We start from the raw sequence: 15,486 nt of genomic DNA, 5'->3' as shown, positions 1-15,486 counted from the left end.
CAAATATAACGACAAATTGACAGTAACCGATCTTAAACTTCTCTGTAAAGTGCCAGGGTCCTTACCTCGCAGACGGTGCAATGCCAACGAGTCTCTACGTGGTGCTTGCATTCGTTACAGGTGTACACAAAGCGGTCCTGGCCCTGGTTGTGCAGCTCTACAAGCATACACATCGTGCTCCATTTGCACCTTCTCAGTGAGCTAAACTCCCAGTGCTTGTCCCTGGCCAAGGTTAGAAAGGCATCGCGGCCATCCATTAGGTCACAGGTCAACAAAGGGTCAGGGTCCATGATGGGTGGCAGGGTGTTAATGACTGGCCCAGCATGGAGGTGGATAACAAAAAACACCTGGGAGTATAAAAGAAGATGGTGGTTAGTTGTAAAGAACAAAAGGTGTGCTCTAACAAATTCTAACTCTCAGTCTGTTGCGTGAACCGTTTTCCCAGCAGCTTGTCTCAAAAATCAGGTTTTAAAAGTAAATTGAATGTGAAAAATAAAGTAAAAAAAAAATGAAAGAAATGAACATTGATCTGTTATAGTTGAAAGGTTTCTCACCTCCTTATGCTTTTCCATCGAGGCGTAGAGCTTCTGGGACAGATCATTGGCTACATTCTGCATCCCAGGCTTTTTCTTATTGGCTCGGCTGACACTGCTTTTGTTTTTGTTTGTTTTCTTGTTGTTCTTCTTTTTGGCATTCTTACTGTCAGCTTGGGCTCCCTTTAAAAAAGATAAACAGATACGCACGAATGTTAAGGACAGCAGAGATTGCACAACAATTCAGCTGTGTAGTAAAACAATCCCAGAGTAACTGCAAAAAAAACTTATGCAACAAGGACTAGAGGATAATAAATCTGGGGTTAAACAGAGGCCTACGCACAGGCTGTTGATTTTGGCATAACAAGGCATTCCCTTTAAAAAAGAAAAGAAAAAAAAAATAAATCAAAATGCTTATTCCAACCCATCCATGTCACATACCTCCGTCGTCTCTGTAGACGCTGTGTTCTCCTCCTTCTTTCTCTCCTCCTCCTCCTGCTCCAGCTCCTTGATGCTCTCCTCCAGTACATTAGGCCAAAAGTCACCTTCAAAGTACGGCAGCTCATAGGCGCTCGTCAGCCTGTCTTCTGTCGCCTGCTTGAAAATGTCCTAAACAAAAGAGTCACAAAGTTTCCATTAATCAAGATAGACGAGTATGTCTAAACGAGAATGTCTCAAAGTTTGATTTAGTAAAGATTATAACTTATTAATCTTTTATGACATGTGGAAATGGTCTCTGCAGCCGAGAATCCTGCAGTATGAGACTTTACCACTCTGTTCCTTTTCACAATTCCAAAATCATGGCGATGAACCGATGAGAGTCGTTGCATATACAGAGGATATAAAATCATTTTTGCTGATTGCCAATTCGGATACCATTGTTTAGTCATTTCTTCTTTGGGTCTTTATTTTTAAATGGAGCAATGTGATTGGCTGTATTTAAGTTGTTACAAGAAGTACCTCCCATTAAAATGTCCTTTTAAGATAGAATATGTAGAATTGTATGACAATGGATTAAAAAAACTAAACCTGTGCGGGTACACGACGTGCTTCCCTTATGGAGAAATGCCGGAGTGTTCTGGCTGTATCTGACTAAAACCGCTCAAAAGAAGCCACAATGTGCGGCCGCCCATTCGACCACGCGTCCACCTTTTAAATAAACAAGCATCATGATCTCATAAAGCCATGCATGCGTTTTATTATGGCATTATGTACAAGAGGTTAGCGTGCTCAGGCCCCGGAAGCCCTGGAGCAGTGTGAGTGCAGGCCGGTGGGGGAAAAACTTTGACAGTGTCGAGTGTGCACACATAGAGACAGAGAGAGAGACAGAGAGAGACAGAGACAGAGACAGAGACAGAGACAGAGAGAGACAGAGAGAGAGATTCTTCAATCCGTTACGTCTCTGTTACTACCGTCGATGGTGGTCCAGGGTTTTAACGACGCACCACCATTACACATTGCATGCGAGGGAGAACAGCGACACAAGATTTCTCGAGGGATTTGTATTTTCACGCCTTTCTAACATCTCACCAAAAGACACCACAAGAACATGATGTGCTCATTTTCTTACCTTGTAGTCATGCAGGATTCTCTCAGCAAACGCCTTGTCCAGCATTTTTCTGTACCACTCTTGGAGCCTCTTGGGCTTTGGGATCTTCTGGTCAGCAGGATGGCAGTGGAAAATGTAGTCATCTCCTTCACTGGGTGGGCAGGCCCAGATGTGACCTGTCACATAGCTGAGGGCCAAAGAGCGACGAGTTATTACACATCCAGCACTTACAGGAGTCAGCTGGAGGCAGCATCGTTTCATACTCACCCAAGTTTCTTCACGTACTCCAGGTAGCCTATTAAGATCTCATGGTACACTGCAGTTCTTAGCAAACGTGGTTTGAAGAAGTGAATACTGTCGAGGTATGATATGTAAACCCGTCTGTAAAACAAATATCGAGTATTTAATAAATAGGACAAAATATCCAAACAGATCCTCACTGCAGACATTATGCTTCTTTGATTTTTCACCTTGTATTTGGAAAAGGGCACTCTGAGCCGTATTCCTGGACGTGCATGCCGAAGAAACAAACATCCACACCGTCTATTTCCTCAAATGCAAAAAGTGCTTTGGTTCTGTAAGGGAAGCCATCCACCATCTCGCCTGAGTCCACAAACCTGTTAAAACAGACCCGTTACATTACCAGCGGCAGATTCAACAACTCCAGATTGAACAACTTTCAACTCTTTTGTAACGCACTCGAGACGGCTTGATCACTGTGGTTAACTATGCTGTAATTGTATTGTTTGTTTGTTTTGTTGCAAAGGCTGAACAACAAAGCTACAAATAAAACTTTATTGCCTTTGTAACTTAAATGATATGCCTCCCTTCACTGTCTGTCACCATACTCATATGTTGCTGTTTTTAAATGAATACACATTAATCAGCACAGTTTTTCAAAAAGCATCCAACATGTGCTCCAGCTTGTTTCCTCTCGAGCTTGCAGTGAAAAAGAAAATGGACAATAAAAAACAACCTGTAAGCAGGTAGGAGCCTTACTTAGACTTCATGCCAGGCTTTATCTCCACATTCTTGTCAGAGCTGGCCACCACTCGCACAAACACCTCACCGGCCTCTGGGTGGTTCTGCCTTTTCAAGTACTTGTTCACTCTGTCCTCAATGTATGACCCCAACCGTGTAGTCTGCAACCCTGTACAAATAAATGACACTCATTTAAAACCAACCCACCTTTAAAACTGACGTTACAGTTTGAACAAGGACCTTTTACTCCAATCTGTGTTTAACTGTTATGTGATGTTTATCTTACGTTTGGCAGCAAACTTGTTCTCCTTTCTGGTTTTGCCAGACTTCTTCAAACAGTTATCGCAGATAAAGCTAGAAGAAAAAAAGATCACATTTAGTGGTTAATTTTTCTGCTGAATTAACACTACTATGGTCAAACATGGACTGTGCTGGCTAAAGGCTTGGATAGAAGTAGTTAGACTTACCCTGATGGCCAAATGACATCATAGTGCAGCACACAGATCTGATGCATCTTTCGTCCGCAGTCTTTACATTCAACAAACCTGTAACAGCAAGAATTAGCTTTTTTATTCAAACTTGACAAAAGTACTAAATAAGCATCATTGTGGAACATAAACTAGAGGGACACTGAGTCTACGGTCGATGCAGTACTCACGGCTCAGAGTCCAGCATGTCGTTTTTCTTCTTTTCAAACTGCTCCTTTGATATCATACTGCACAAACATGAGAGATAAAAAAATATGATGTAGTTCATGTTGACTCGTGTCATTAAAACCCTCCACCCAAAGAATAAAGACCAACGAGCACACAGACGAATAAATCTCTGAAGATGAGCTGGACCGTGTAACTTACGTCTGTGGCTGGGCCGGGTCGTCCCCCAGAGTCACACTGTTGCCCTGGATCTCGTTGAAGCACTTTTCACAGAAGTGATACCTGTCGGCAACAAGGCCATATTTGGGTGAACTGCGGCCAGCACACACAGTAGCAGCACAGGCGGTAGAATGCAGAGTAAATGGAAAACAAGGGCATGGAGAGTGGACAGACAAAAGGACATGTACACAAACACACACAGGCAGAGACACATGTTAGTCACAATTGAAATGGTCATGATCCAGCCACGCTCAAATTGGAACAGAGATAGAGGAAAATATTCCAATGATTTGTTAATGATGATCACATTCAAATGTAAACATATGAGTTTTCACACAGCATGCTGATGAGGGAATTATATGGAAACACCAGAGGAGACAGGATGAGTAAAATGCAAATAAAAAGTGCAGATCTTGTAGAGAGATTGTTGCCTGTATTTGTGTTCAGATCAACATTTGGTAAAATGATTCAATCTGGTTGAAAACTTCTCCTCGGAGCACCTGCGTATTGCAGTTACATGCATTATCTAAACGGTGTTGCAGGGAAATGATATTTAAGTGTAGTTGCAAAGTCTGCACAGCAGGAGGAGCTTTGGTGCTTGTTCTTGGGCATGACAGACATTTGAGAACAGCACAGGGTTCAATCATTCACACTTTGCTCTGCCAACATGATCTGATTTCACATATGCACAAAAACTCCTGGAAATTTCACGACAGTTTCAGGTTGAGCTACACACATGATGATAACAAACAGCCCAGATGTTTTCCTGCCCATTCCTTTGCTAAAGTTCAGCTTGAAGTCAAAGTGTGAACGCAGCATGACTTCCACATATTAAAGTCTTTTCATACTCTTTTCTGTTTGCCTGTATGTGCTTCTCCAGTCCTTTGTTGATACTGTGAACATGTCCAATAACAGGTTTGTAGCATTGATATTAAGACAAAAGCTGGAATGTCGGACCCTGTCGCTTCGTCCAGCTTGGGTGTCATTCCTATTGGCCCCTCCTGTCTCCCATCTCCTGTCTCACAGGGAACACTCATAATGTGAGGAATACAAGTAAATAAAAGATTTCAGGGACTGGCGGCCGAGAACATTTCCAGGAGTGTGTGTCTGAACACACACTCCTGGAACTTTTCAACAACGGGATGATGGGAATAAGGTCCTGACAGGCTCGTTTGTGTGGCAGAATGTGAAGCCGTATCTGTGGTTGTGCTTCGCCCTGAAGGATTTCGTGCACCTCGTCTTCACAACAACTCCTTCCCCCTTTTTACCTCTCAGCAGTTTCCGCATGAATGTTTACCTGTTCTGATAGCTGTAGTAAGTTCCGTCCCTGGAGATGGTGCACAACTGTTTGCCATAGCAACACAGCGTTTGGGGTGAAAACTCGTACTGCGGAAACATCAGAGAAATAACATCAATTCTTGTCATTGGATGAGACACTTTGCACGTAAATTAAAGTACATTTGAACTGACGAGTAGAGTAGAGTAAAAAAAAAGGAACATGCTCATCCGGTGAAGTCTCACCTTCCGGCCGCAGCAGTAGCCCAGGCCCTGCATGACGGGGTCGATCTCTGCTTCAAACACTTCGGCCAGTTTGGTGCAGTACTTGTAGACGCGAGATGTTTTGCGGTTGTACAACCAAGCGTTGTTGAACATGAGCCACACGTCTTCCACATACTGCCACGGCTCCTGGTACTGCCCCGTATCAAGCTTTCGCTTGATGGTCGATAAGTCGATGGGATTTTTCACAATTTCAAAGTAGTCCTGTAGAGTAAGAAGGTAAAAAGTACATTGAGTTTTACAGACTAGTCAGGGCCACTTTTAATGTCTGAAATAGGGTTGTAAGGTATTGTAATGGTATTTGTAGATACTCACAGGAATACCCAGTAGCATGGGGTCTACAGGTTGTCTGAAGGGCAGTGACTCTGGGCCTTGCCTGTAGAGAGCCTCGAGTGTCGGCATCAGTGCTTGTCTCAGCTCTTCTGGCTTGAAAACTTTACAGAAATGTTTTTTGTTATTCCCAAAAAAAAAATAAAAAGGAAACATGTCCACAAATACAAGACTCAATACAAATGACACTATACAAATAACCCTGTGACAACTTCATTGATTTTTTTATTTCACAAAATAATTATCCCAAGCAACTGTTCTTACTTCTTTTGCGGTTTTGAGTGGCTGACGCGGATGTGCCGTTCGCTCCGCTCTCCTCCTCTTCTTTGGGTTCCGTCTTCATCTCCGGCTTCTTCTCCTCAGTTTCCATTGGTTCCTGCTTTGGCTCTGCTTCGTCTGGCTCTTCCTTCTTCACCAGTAGGGGTTTGGTTTCCTCATCCTGCTGCATGATGAAAACCATGATTAACATGCTGTTCTAAAGTGTAAAAGGAAACTATCAAGTATCCACTGCATTCAGAGAGCAGAGTGGAGTGAGATGAATGAACTGATGTTAGCGCCATGAGAGTAGTTGCTTTTGGTGGACAGGCTTTGCAAAGTAATAATGTCTCATACAGTCATTGACATACCTCCATTTTTAAATCTGTCTGTTTCTTTCCAGAGTTGCTGTCCTCTTCTTCATCTTTTACTTCAGGTTTGGCTGGCGTGCTGCTCATGTCTGGCAGGGACTGCTGGGAGCTCTGCTCAGCCACGGAGCCTGGGGTTGGCACTCTGTTATCTATACTTGCTGCAGCCTGGGACAACTTCAATGAGAGGAGGAAGAGACATTCGGATCACAGTGCTGATCATTTTGATGCAGTTATGCTGACTTGAATGGTCCTCTTGCTTGTTTATCAAATGAAAAGCCTAACAGGAGTTGGCAAAGCTGTAGCAGAGAGCTATAGGATGCTTCAGTAGAAACTTGTATCTCACCGGTGTGCTGGGATGCTGTGCCTGCACTGAGGTGGGCTGCTGCATCTGGTTTGGGGGATCTGGCTGGGACTGCATGGGTGTGAGCGGCTTGGAAGGGTCAGGGGTGGCGCCCCTGGCCGAAGGGGGGCCAGGGAGGCTACTGGGTATGTGGGTAGGGGTGGATGAAGGCCCACCCGTAGAGGCAGGGGTGGAGGGCCGAGGTGGCACCTGGGCCTGTGCTGAAGCATGGTGTTGCAGCGGCTGCTGCTGCTGCTGCTGCGGAGGCTGCAAGCTGGCAGAGGCATTGGGTGGGGGGGTGGGGCCAAGGGGGGGCTGGGCTGCAGGGCCACAGGGCAACTGAGAACTAAGGGATCCCAGCGCATTCAGTGGGAGGTTAGAGTTCTGCTGTTGCTAAAACAAAAAGGGATGAACGGTTAGCATACCAATACACATTAAGCACAAAACATCAAACAGCGAGACATTCCCTCAGATGTAAGCATCAGTCAGTCTTCTTACCTGTGTGACAGCCGCCTGTGATATGGGCTGACCCATGCCTACATTCACATTCAGTGCTCCACCTGCAGCTGTAGAAAACTGGCCCTGTTGCATGAACTGGCCCTGGTTGGCTGGCTGAGCAACCATGCTGTTAGCATGACTACCCATCATTCCTTGCGCCTGAGGCATCCTAGAAGGGGACATGCCCATCTGTAAAAGAGAGGACAGATGAATCAAAATCATTAAGACAGCAGGCCCCTTCGTATTCAGAGCCTGAGTAAACGATGTCTGCCGAGTAAAACACAGCACACAGAGCATTAGGAAAACATAACAGCTGCGAAAGAGCCTGTGATGTTAATGAAGAAAATATCAGCTGCTGAATCAAACCACGGCAAGAAAATGAAGGGAGGAACTTTAAAGTGCTGTACACAAACCATAGACTCTGCCATGGTGTCATAACAGATAACACATAGATGAGGAAAACTTGTGTCAACCCAGTGCAGCAATGTGTATATTATGCTTTAATGCCATAAACACTAGGCCAAACTAAAGTGCAAGTTGAGCGGTAAAACAAGAGAGGTGTTTAATAACAACCAAAAACTGAACAGTCTGTGATTTTGAAAAAATGGGGACAAAACTGGAAACTACACCAAGGACCTCCAGCAGGTTGAAACGAGGCGAGTGAAAGACCCTGGCATTTAAAGGAGGAAGGAGAGAGAGAGGATAAAAGGATCTTACCGATGGGACGGAGCTCATGTTCATCTGCTGTGGATGGTTCATGGGGGAGGGAGCACGTGCTCCCATGGGTGCCTGAGACATCTGCGCATTCTGCATTGCCATTGGGTTAAACTGATTGATTCCTGTGGGGAATGATGCGCACAAACACAATTATGAACCTGTTTAATATACTGGGGAGTAGTAATTTAATATTCCAGGCCCTAATGGGCTTACTGCGGCCCTGAACCTGCTTCACAGCTCTACATTCAAGTAGTCGTACAATCAGGCGTGCGAAGGAAAACTTCTCTGGTGAAATGTGCAGTTGTACGTATCACATTTAAAATGTAGTCCAAAGAAAATATTGGGTGTTTTTCTCTAAAAAAAAACTTATTTTTTATTAGTATTGTTATTTCTGCCCTTTTATGCATTCATTGTATTATTACTATGATCATTCATATTATCGCAGTAATGATTATGAGAGTTACCACATACCTTGGGGTACCTGCATGCGGTTCATTAATTGATTTGGCATGTTGGGCATAGGCACAGGTCCATCTGAATTACAAAGAGGAGACCAATGTTGAAACCTCTGTGCGTCTTTCTATCACTTTTATTTTGCCGCAAAAAGCTCAAACGACAGTGCGATACGTACTTGCGGGTCGGACGGCCGGTCCTGGGCCCATAGCGTTGGGCTGAGCCATGCCGGGCTGCTGAGGCCCAGCTGGGCCCACCATGCTGGGCTGTTTCTGGAGCCGTGATCGCCTCTTTTCTTCCAGTTCTTTCTGGATTTTGTAGATTTTCTCTGCCAGGAAGTGGTAATACTCGTCCTATTAAGAAGAAGCCAAACACCCACAGAAGACAAGAGAGAAAATGAAATGGATATCTTGGTCTCTGGTTCATATTATCTGCCTTCATCTTGAAGACAGAAAACCATGAGGATTAGAGAAGACTGCCATGTCTGAGGTCATAATTGTGTTTTAATAAAGACAGAAAGGTTCACACACTACTCACCCTGCTGTTAGCTGATTCGTACATGTCACCCTCTACCTTGCGAGCATATGCCACCAGGTTCTCCATTCGCCTGTCCTTCAGTGCTGCGGGGTCCGGGGTGGGGAATATGGCTTGTACACTGACGACAGACAGGGAAATAAATCAATAAATAAACCTGCAAAATAACTGATAACTCATATTCCTACAAAGTGTAATTCAGAGTTGCTCTGTTCAATGTTGGACTCACAGTTTGTGCACCAGGTGGGTGCGAAGGTCCTGAGTGACGTGTTCATGCCAGGCCTTTCTTACTCCCGAAGCAGAGAGAGGGGTAGCAGCGGGCAGGTTTCCCATGCCTCCCGCTAAAGACCCATCTGGCATCAGCTGACTATGATATCGAGAGACAAAGAAACTATAATGCAAGTTCAAAAGAATGATTGATCATTTCTGAAATTAAAAAAAAAAGTAACTGAAGACAGCTCATCGTTTCAATGAAAAAATAAAGTTGAGTAGGGCATTAAGAAACAGGAGCTTTTATAACAATATTATCTTTTATGACACTTCAAGCAGGGGAATGCTCACTTGTTTAGTGTGGATGGTAGAGAGGAGTCAGAGTGCATGCCGGACTGGTCTGAAGACGGGACACCCATGCCTCCTGCCATCTGGTTCATCTGATTAGTGCCTGTTAAAACCCACATTATCATTTACACGGGTTTATAAGAAAATGGCTTAGCAACAGACTGATGGTGTTTGCAACACGTGGACATAATCCTCTAGAGTCAAGTCCCATCTATTCTTTACCTAGTGGGTTCAAATTCCGTAGCTGCTGGTGGCCCTGGGGGTTTTGCTGTCCAGGACCCTGACCCTGGACCTGAGCAGGGGACTGGTTCCCATACGGCAGGCCGAGGGCGGCGTAAGCCCTCTGCATGGAGCTGGGGTCGATGTTTGTGGCAGCACTGTTGATGGCTGTGGCGCTGGGCTGGCCTGGACCCACTGCACTGATGGCGTTCTGCATGGCAGCTCCAGGAGAACTCAGCATGGCTGGACACAGAAGATAACAAAGACATAAACAGTTGGCCAATATAAAGCATGTCATTATTACCCTTTAAAACAATCAAACTTATCGCCTATTAAAGAAAACATACATTACATAGACCTAACAGTATAAAAGAGGTTTGCTTTGCTTCATTACAGTTTGGTTCGGTAAATCCTGAACGAGCCTTATTTTGATAATCTGAGTGAAGCAACACAGTATCTAGCTATTGATTAGACGTTCAAGAAGAAAAGGGACGCATGTAAAGAAGGAAACCTTTAGTGTTTGTTCAGTATTCCAACAGAAGGGTACCAAAAAAATAGGATGGTACAGATCCCTTAGTTTGGTCCCATTCCAAACTTTTGACAGTAGAAAAATCAGTAAATGGGCACCGGACAGAACTGAACTGGACCAGACCGCTGATGTAAAATTAAAAGCACAATATTCCTCTCAGGAACAGGAGGGAAGGCTTCAATCATTCACCTCGTTGACATTTGACATTATTTTCATAAGTAGATAATGTCTTTCATAAACAAAAAACGTGATATTATTTTCCTTCACTCCAACACTAGTAGGAAATAAAATGGTCTCTGGGCTAACAAACTTTTTGAGGGCTATGATGCATTTAAGGACACTAAGTAACGACACGTTTGCTTTTTTTTTCTATTAGTGAACATGATTCCTTTTTTTACATGAAATATCAGTAAAGGATAAAACTGTATTTTTTTTATGCAAAGACAAAATAATCCAATCTCTATGCAAAGAAGACAATCTTTTTGAGGAGGCCTTCTTCTCAAATCTCTGCACTACTCCCTGCTGTGTTGATTGCTGACAGAGAGCACGCTGCCTCTGTGGGGGATTTAAATCCGTCACATGCTCCTTTAACCAATCAGAGAGCAGTCTGTACCAAGACCCTGCCCCCACTAACAGCAGCGACATGGAGCTCCTCCCCTGGGTGTCACATTACAGGCCCAGCCTTTCTGGAGGAATCCATTCACTGTGGGAGCACTTGCAGTCGGCGAGCCAGCACAGAGCTGTGGCGGGGAGACATAACCTGCAGGTGGCACTACTTCATACCACACGCAGCCACTCCAGGCTGATGTGGAGGGACTGCTGCTGGGCTGAACAGCATACCAGATATCAAATATTTCTTTCCCCCCATCGCAAAAGCAGAAAGAGATTTTAAAAGCTATCATTCATTCTTTCCTCATGTGCATGTTCTATATGGTTTTGTAAACATCTAAAAGAGAAGGAGGACTGCTGGAGTGACTCCACGGTTACTCACGTTGCTGGTTCCTCTTGTCACTCGCATTCTTCAAAGGCAGGCAGACTGGACAGTCGTGCCGCGTACAGTTCTTCCAATGGGAGATGATCTGCCTGGAGGATGCACAGTGAGCCACTGAGGAGAAACAGAAAGACAAAAAGTGAGGATTGGTCACTAATTAAGAAGGTCGGGCTTTAAAACATGAGCGACTGAAAAAAGTAGAAAAAGAGTCAAATGATTGTTGGAGTCAAACAGAAGACTCAAATGCTGCAGAACAATGTGCAGATAGCTGTGTAAAAAAACTATTACACATGTTGTAAAACCATAAAAGGCATCCTGGCATTCCTTTAAGTATATAGACAGTATAAATATCACAGCTCAAAGCTCGTCAACCTCAGGTGACCTTACTACCAACAGCTGGGAGAGCGAAGCTGCTTGCAACCAGGTATTACACCTAAAATGATCCTTAAACTTGTGAGAGTCATGTCACTCGGGCAGGATCAGGAAGAGAGGCTGTATTATAACATAACATGCTTCATCACACTGCTTCTATGAACATGACTGATATTTTATCACAGCTGTTTGATCTCATTAGGTCCTGTCATATTTGTGCTTTGGGATCCACAAATAAGAAATAATGTAATAATGGACAGAATGAGCTGCACACCTGTTACCTGCTGATGACGCGTCACAAGCTTCGGTTATAGTTGCTCACAGCAGATTAAGCAGCGGTTACTGTATTTATTAGATTTAACATTGAGTGTGGGACTGAACCATCACATGTGAACACCTTGCGCTGCTTGGTAGGCAAGCTTCAACAGGAGTGATTCAGAAGTTAATTGTTTTACGTTTCAGCTTCTTTTTATTCCACAGCGCTCCGAGAGTTCACTCACCCTGGCAGGACTTGCCGGCCTGGCAGTGGGTCATGTGGTTGAGGACGTTCTTCATGGTGCGGCAGTGGGGCAGGGTGCAGGCCCTCACCTCCCCGTTGGCCTGCTCCCGCCGCTGGCACTTGTGTGCGTGGAGCAACAGGACCAGCTGCTGCTGAATGAGCTTACGCTTCTCAGGGTCAGCCGTGGGGCCCGCTGACACGCCACCGGCCCCGGAGACCATGCCCACCGAGGCTACCTGCTGCTGCATCTGGGACTGCGGAAGAGTTCAAACACGGACAGGTGAGAGGCCCATCGCGAAGTCTAACTTCAGTTTCAGAGTAATTCAAATGTCCCACTGTGCTGCTTCTGAAGACCTGCTGCTGAGGACTGCCCGACATTCATCAAGTCCACAAGACGACACAAGCAGACTTGGCAGACTTCCAGAGTATGCTTAGAGGGAACACTTCATTGATTTAATATGAATTCACTGATTTAATAAGCCAACAACTCTGTTCAATGCATGTGACACTCTAGATTCATGATAAGCAGCAACAACAACAACAAAAACATTTATTCATTAAAAATGATGATGATGAGGGTTTCAGAGTGCACGGCCCAGTAGGGCTCACAATAAAAAACAAAGAAGTGGACATTCAGCTGTGATCAATGCATCAGAACATATCTTGAGGTTTAGCAGGAGCCTCGAGATGTGAGGAAAGGAAAGGGAGAAATGAAATGAGGAAGGTGGACGAGGGGACAAAGGGAAGTGTTTTAGAAAAAAAATAAAAAATCAAGAAAAGAGAAAATGAGTCAACGTGAAATAAAAGACAGCTGGGAATCCAAGAGAAACTCACAGAAAGCATTGTTAGAAATGGAGGGTCTGCCATTTCCTGTTCCTCGTGTAGATTTGCATGTTACTGAGCTCTGTTTACTTTGTTCCTTGAAACAAATCTAACTGGCCTTGAACAGTTAAGAGTAAATACACAACAATATCAGAGGACATAAGCTGTCTGTAAATTTCATTTTAACTTTTGATCTGCACAGCGTGGAAGCAAAGTCGGGTACGAGTTACTCACAGTGATGGTTGAAATTTCTCATCAGATAAGCAGTGTGTGTGTGTGTGTGTGTGTGTGTGTGTGTGTGTGTGTGTGTGTGTGTGTGTGTGTGTGTGTGTGTGTGTGTGTGTGTGTGTGTGTGTGTGTGTGTGTGTGTGTGTGTGTGTGTGTGTGTGTTCGTCTGAAGGAGGAAGGTAACAAACAATCTATGAGCGCATCATCAGTGAACCTGTCACTAACCAGACTCGCAGCCTTCAGAGGCTCGGTGGACTGCTTGGCTGATGAGCGTCCAATCATTGGTCAGATAACTACACCTTTCTTTTATAGAGACCTGAATCCATGAGATCTATATGCAGGAGCAGGAGGGACGTTAATGTGTTATAATACAACACTAAATAAATAAATCTTACTCAGTATAGATGATTCCTGGGCGGGTCGCCCGAGCACATGACCGACCTGTTTTTATGTCATTTTTCATCGATTCATAGAATCGGTTCGAGACGCGCCTGCATTCAGAATTGTTTTTATTGCCAAGTACATTTACATATATGGGGAATTTGACTCGGCGCATTGGTGCGAGAGCACACCATCTATGGCACAATCTCACTCTTTCGAACACTCTGTGAAGCTTCTCATGGATTCCTTTTAAACACGTTAGTGTGACGCTGCTGATGCTAAACGCCGAGCAGAACGTTTCACATCGGGAGGCGTGGTCCTGTTCGTGTCTGTGCGTGAGTGAGTGAGTGGATGAATTCAGCAGATCGAAGTTAATTTGGAGGGGAAAACACATCTGATAAACCAATCTAAACATTTGTAAATATGTCTGTCTGCTTTAGGATTCGAGTGACACTTACCAAGTTTGGCACGCTCCCAGCGCCCTTCAGGTCAGCAGGGAATTGGGGCAGGTTGTTGGAGAGGGCTGTCTTGTTCTGGAGTTGTTGAGCGTTGACCCCCGCTGCCCCCATCTGCTGAACCCCAGCCTGGCCGTACTGCTGGCCAAACGGAGCTCCTGGCATCCCCATCTACAGTGAACAATCAGCGCAGGGGGGGGAGAAAATGAGCATGTAATAATACATACCAGCAAAGCAGAGCGACCTGTATCTTCTGCACAGTGTTTTATTTAACCAGGAAAGAAGACTCATTGAGCTTAAAAATCCACAGTGTCCTGGACAAGACAGGCAACAGATTGACTAAAATACATTATCTGAAGAGCAAATGTGTGTCAAAACATCTACAACATGCAAGTCATTTAAAAGCTTAAAGCTAAAAGGTTGCTTTGTTAGAAGAAAGAAGCTTGTTAAGTTTCAGCTCTTTTTGTAAATCGTTCCAGGTGAAGTGTAAAATGCAGACGGGACAGAAGGACTTCACAAACATGTCACAACACTGTGCTCAAACGCTTCTGTCAAAGTTTACACTTTAAAGAGTAATAATAGGAAGTTGTCTAGTCCCAACAATATTAAGCAGAAAGGTTATCGTGATTCTGCTTGTTTCGCTGCCCGTCTGACAGCACTCAGCGTGTTTTTGTCTTCTTTTAGTGCCGTGTCAGAAGCAGCATTCTGCTTTGCTGCAGAGGTTCCCCACTGCAAACAGCGCTCAGGCAGACAGAGCGAGCCCAGCCCAGCAGAGAGAGAGAGAGAGAGAGATAGAGAGAGAGAGAGAGAGAGAGAGAGAGAGACAGAGAGAGAGAGAGAAGGAATAGGCCCACAGAGAAAGAGCAGCTTGGCCAACAGCTGAGCAGAGCGCTGCGCTGCTGCCTGCCCCTCCCCCTTCGCTGCAAAGAATCACACAGATGCTTGTCGGCTGCCTCCCTCCCATTCACAAATGAGCCCGGCCTCATCCTCCTCTCTCACTCGAACTGCACTTAAAGCAGAAGAGAGAACCGAGCGGCAACACATCGAGGCTCCAGAGCTCCCCCTCATCTTGCCATGTCGTCTTCCTCTCTGCCCTTCTTCCCCAAACCCGAGGCACTTCTGCTTCTCCTAACATGATTTACAGCTCAATTATCAGAGGGCAAAGGCCAACAGAGGCGGGGCACATGCAAGAGAGTGTGAAAGGTAGGAGAAGGAAACAGTGGAGGGAACGGCAGACAATAAATGCCAAACATTGAAAAAGAAAGAGAAAGAAGCTCAAATCAGAAAGTCTGTCATTAATCTGTTCAACCTTTAACTTCAAGACAATATGTCAAATTTTACATCAAAATACATCGAGTTGACTAAATGTGTTGCATTTTGTTCAGTACTTAAATTAACTCAAAAATCTCAGACAATTATCAAAGCCAGAAAAATACTAAACT

The 15,486-nt window shown here is 44.6% G+C and overlaps 1 protein-coding gene across 1 annotated transcript in view; it reads right to left on the bottom strand.

Moving 5' to 3' along the window:
• crebbpa (CREB binding lysine acetyltransferase a) overlaps nt 1-15,486 on the bottom strand; it is a 28,706-nt gene that overhangs the window by 3,327 nt on the left and 9,893 nt on the right. Inside the window, exons 3-30 of the mRNA XM_079366639.1 lie at nt 14,048-14,215; nt 12,160-12,412; nt 11,288-11,401; nt 9,771-10,010; nt 9,552-9,651; nt 9,220-9,357; nt 8,994-9,111; nt 8,635-8,809; nt 8,475-8,537; nt 8,004-8,125; nt 7,287-7,475; nt 6,792-7,181; nt 6,449-6,622; nt 6,087-6,264; nt 5,808-5,926; nt 5,457-5,696; nt 5,233-5,321; nt 3,918-3,998; nt 3,722-3,778; nt 3,531-3,608; nt 3,350-3,417; nt 3,082-3,232; nt 2,553-2,699; nt 2,350-2,463; nt 2,104-2,269; nt 975-1,142; nt 555-716; nt 66-347 (exon numbers count right to left, since the gene is read on the bottom strand). Coding sequence (XP_079222765.1) covers nt 66-347; nt 555-716; nt 975-1,142; nt 2,104-2,269; nt 2,350-2,463; nt 2,553-2,699; nt 3,082-3,232; nt 3,350-3,417; nt 3,531-3,608; nt 3,722-3,778; nt 3,918-3,998; nt 5,233-5,321; nt 5,457-5,696; nt 5,808-5,926; nt 6,087-6,264; nt 6,449-6,622; nt 6,792-7,181; nt 7,287-7,475; nt 8,004-8,125; nt 8,475-8,537; nt 8,635-8,809; nt 8,994-9,111; nt 9,220-9,357; nt 9,552-9,651; nt 9,771-10,010; nt 11,288-11,401; nt 12,160-12,412; nt 14,048-14,215 — 4,344 coding nt within the window. The remainder of the gene's footprint in view (nt 1-65; nt 348-554; nt 717-974; nt 1,143-2,103; nt 2,270-2,349; nt 2,464-2,552; nt 2,700-3,081; nt 3,233-3,349; nt 3,418-3,530; nt 3,609-3,721; nt 3,779-3,917; nt 3,999-5,232; nt 5,322-5,456; nt 5,697-5,807; nt 5,927-6,086; nt 6,265-6,448; nt 6,623-6,791; nt 7,182-7,286; nt 7,476-8,003; nt 8,126-8,474; nt 8,538-8,634; nt 8,810-8,993; nt 9,112-9,219; nt 9,358-9,551; nt 9,652-9,770; nt 10,011-11,287; nt 11,402-12,159; nt 12,413-14,047; nt 14,216-15,486) is intronic.

The sequence above is a fragment of the Symphodus melops genome (assembly GCF_947650265.1).
Source record: "Symphodus melops genome assembly, chromosome: 17".
Lineage (NCBI taxonomy): Eukaryota > Metazoa > Chordata > Actinopteri > Labriformes > Labridae > Symphodus > Symphodus melops.
Note: the sequence above shows the minus strand (reverse complement) of the source record. Positions and strands in the feature narration are given on the sequence as shown.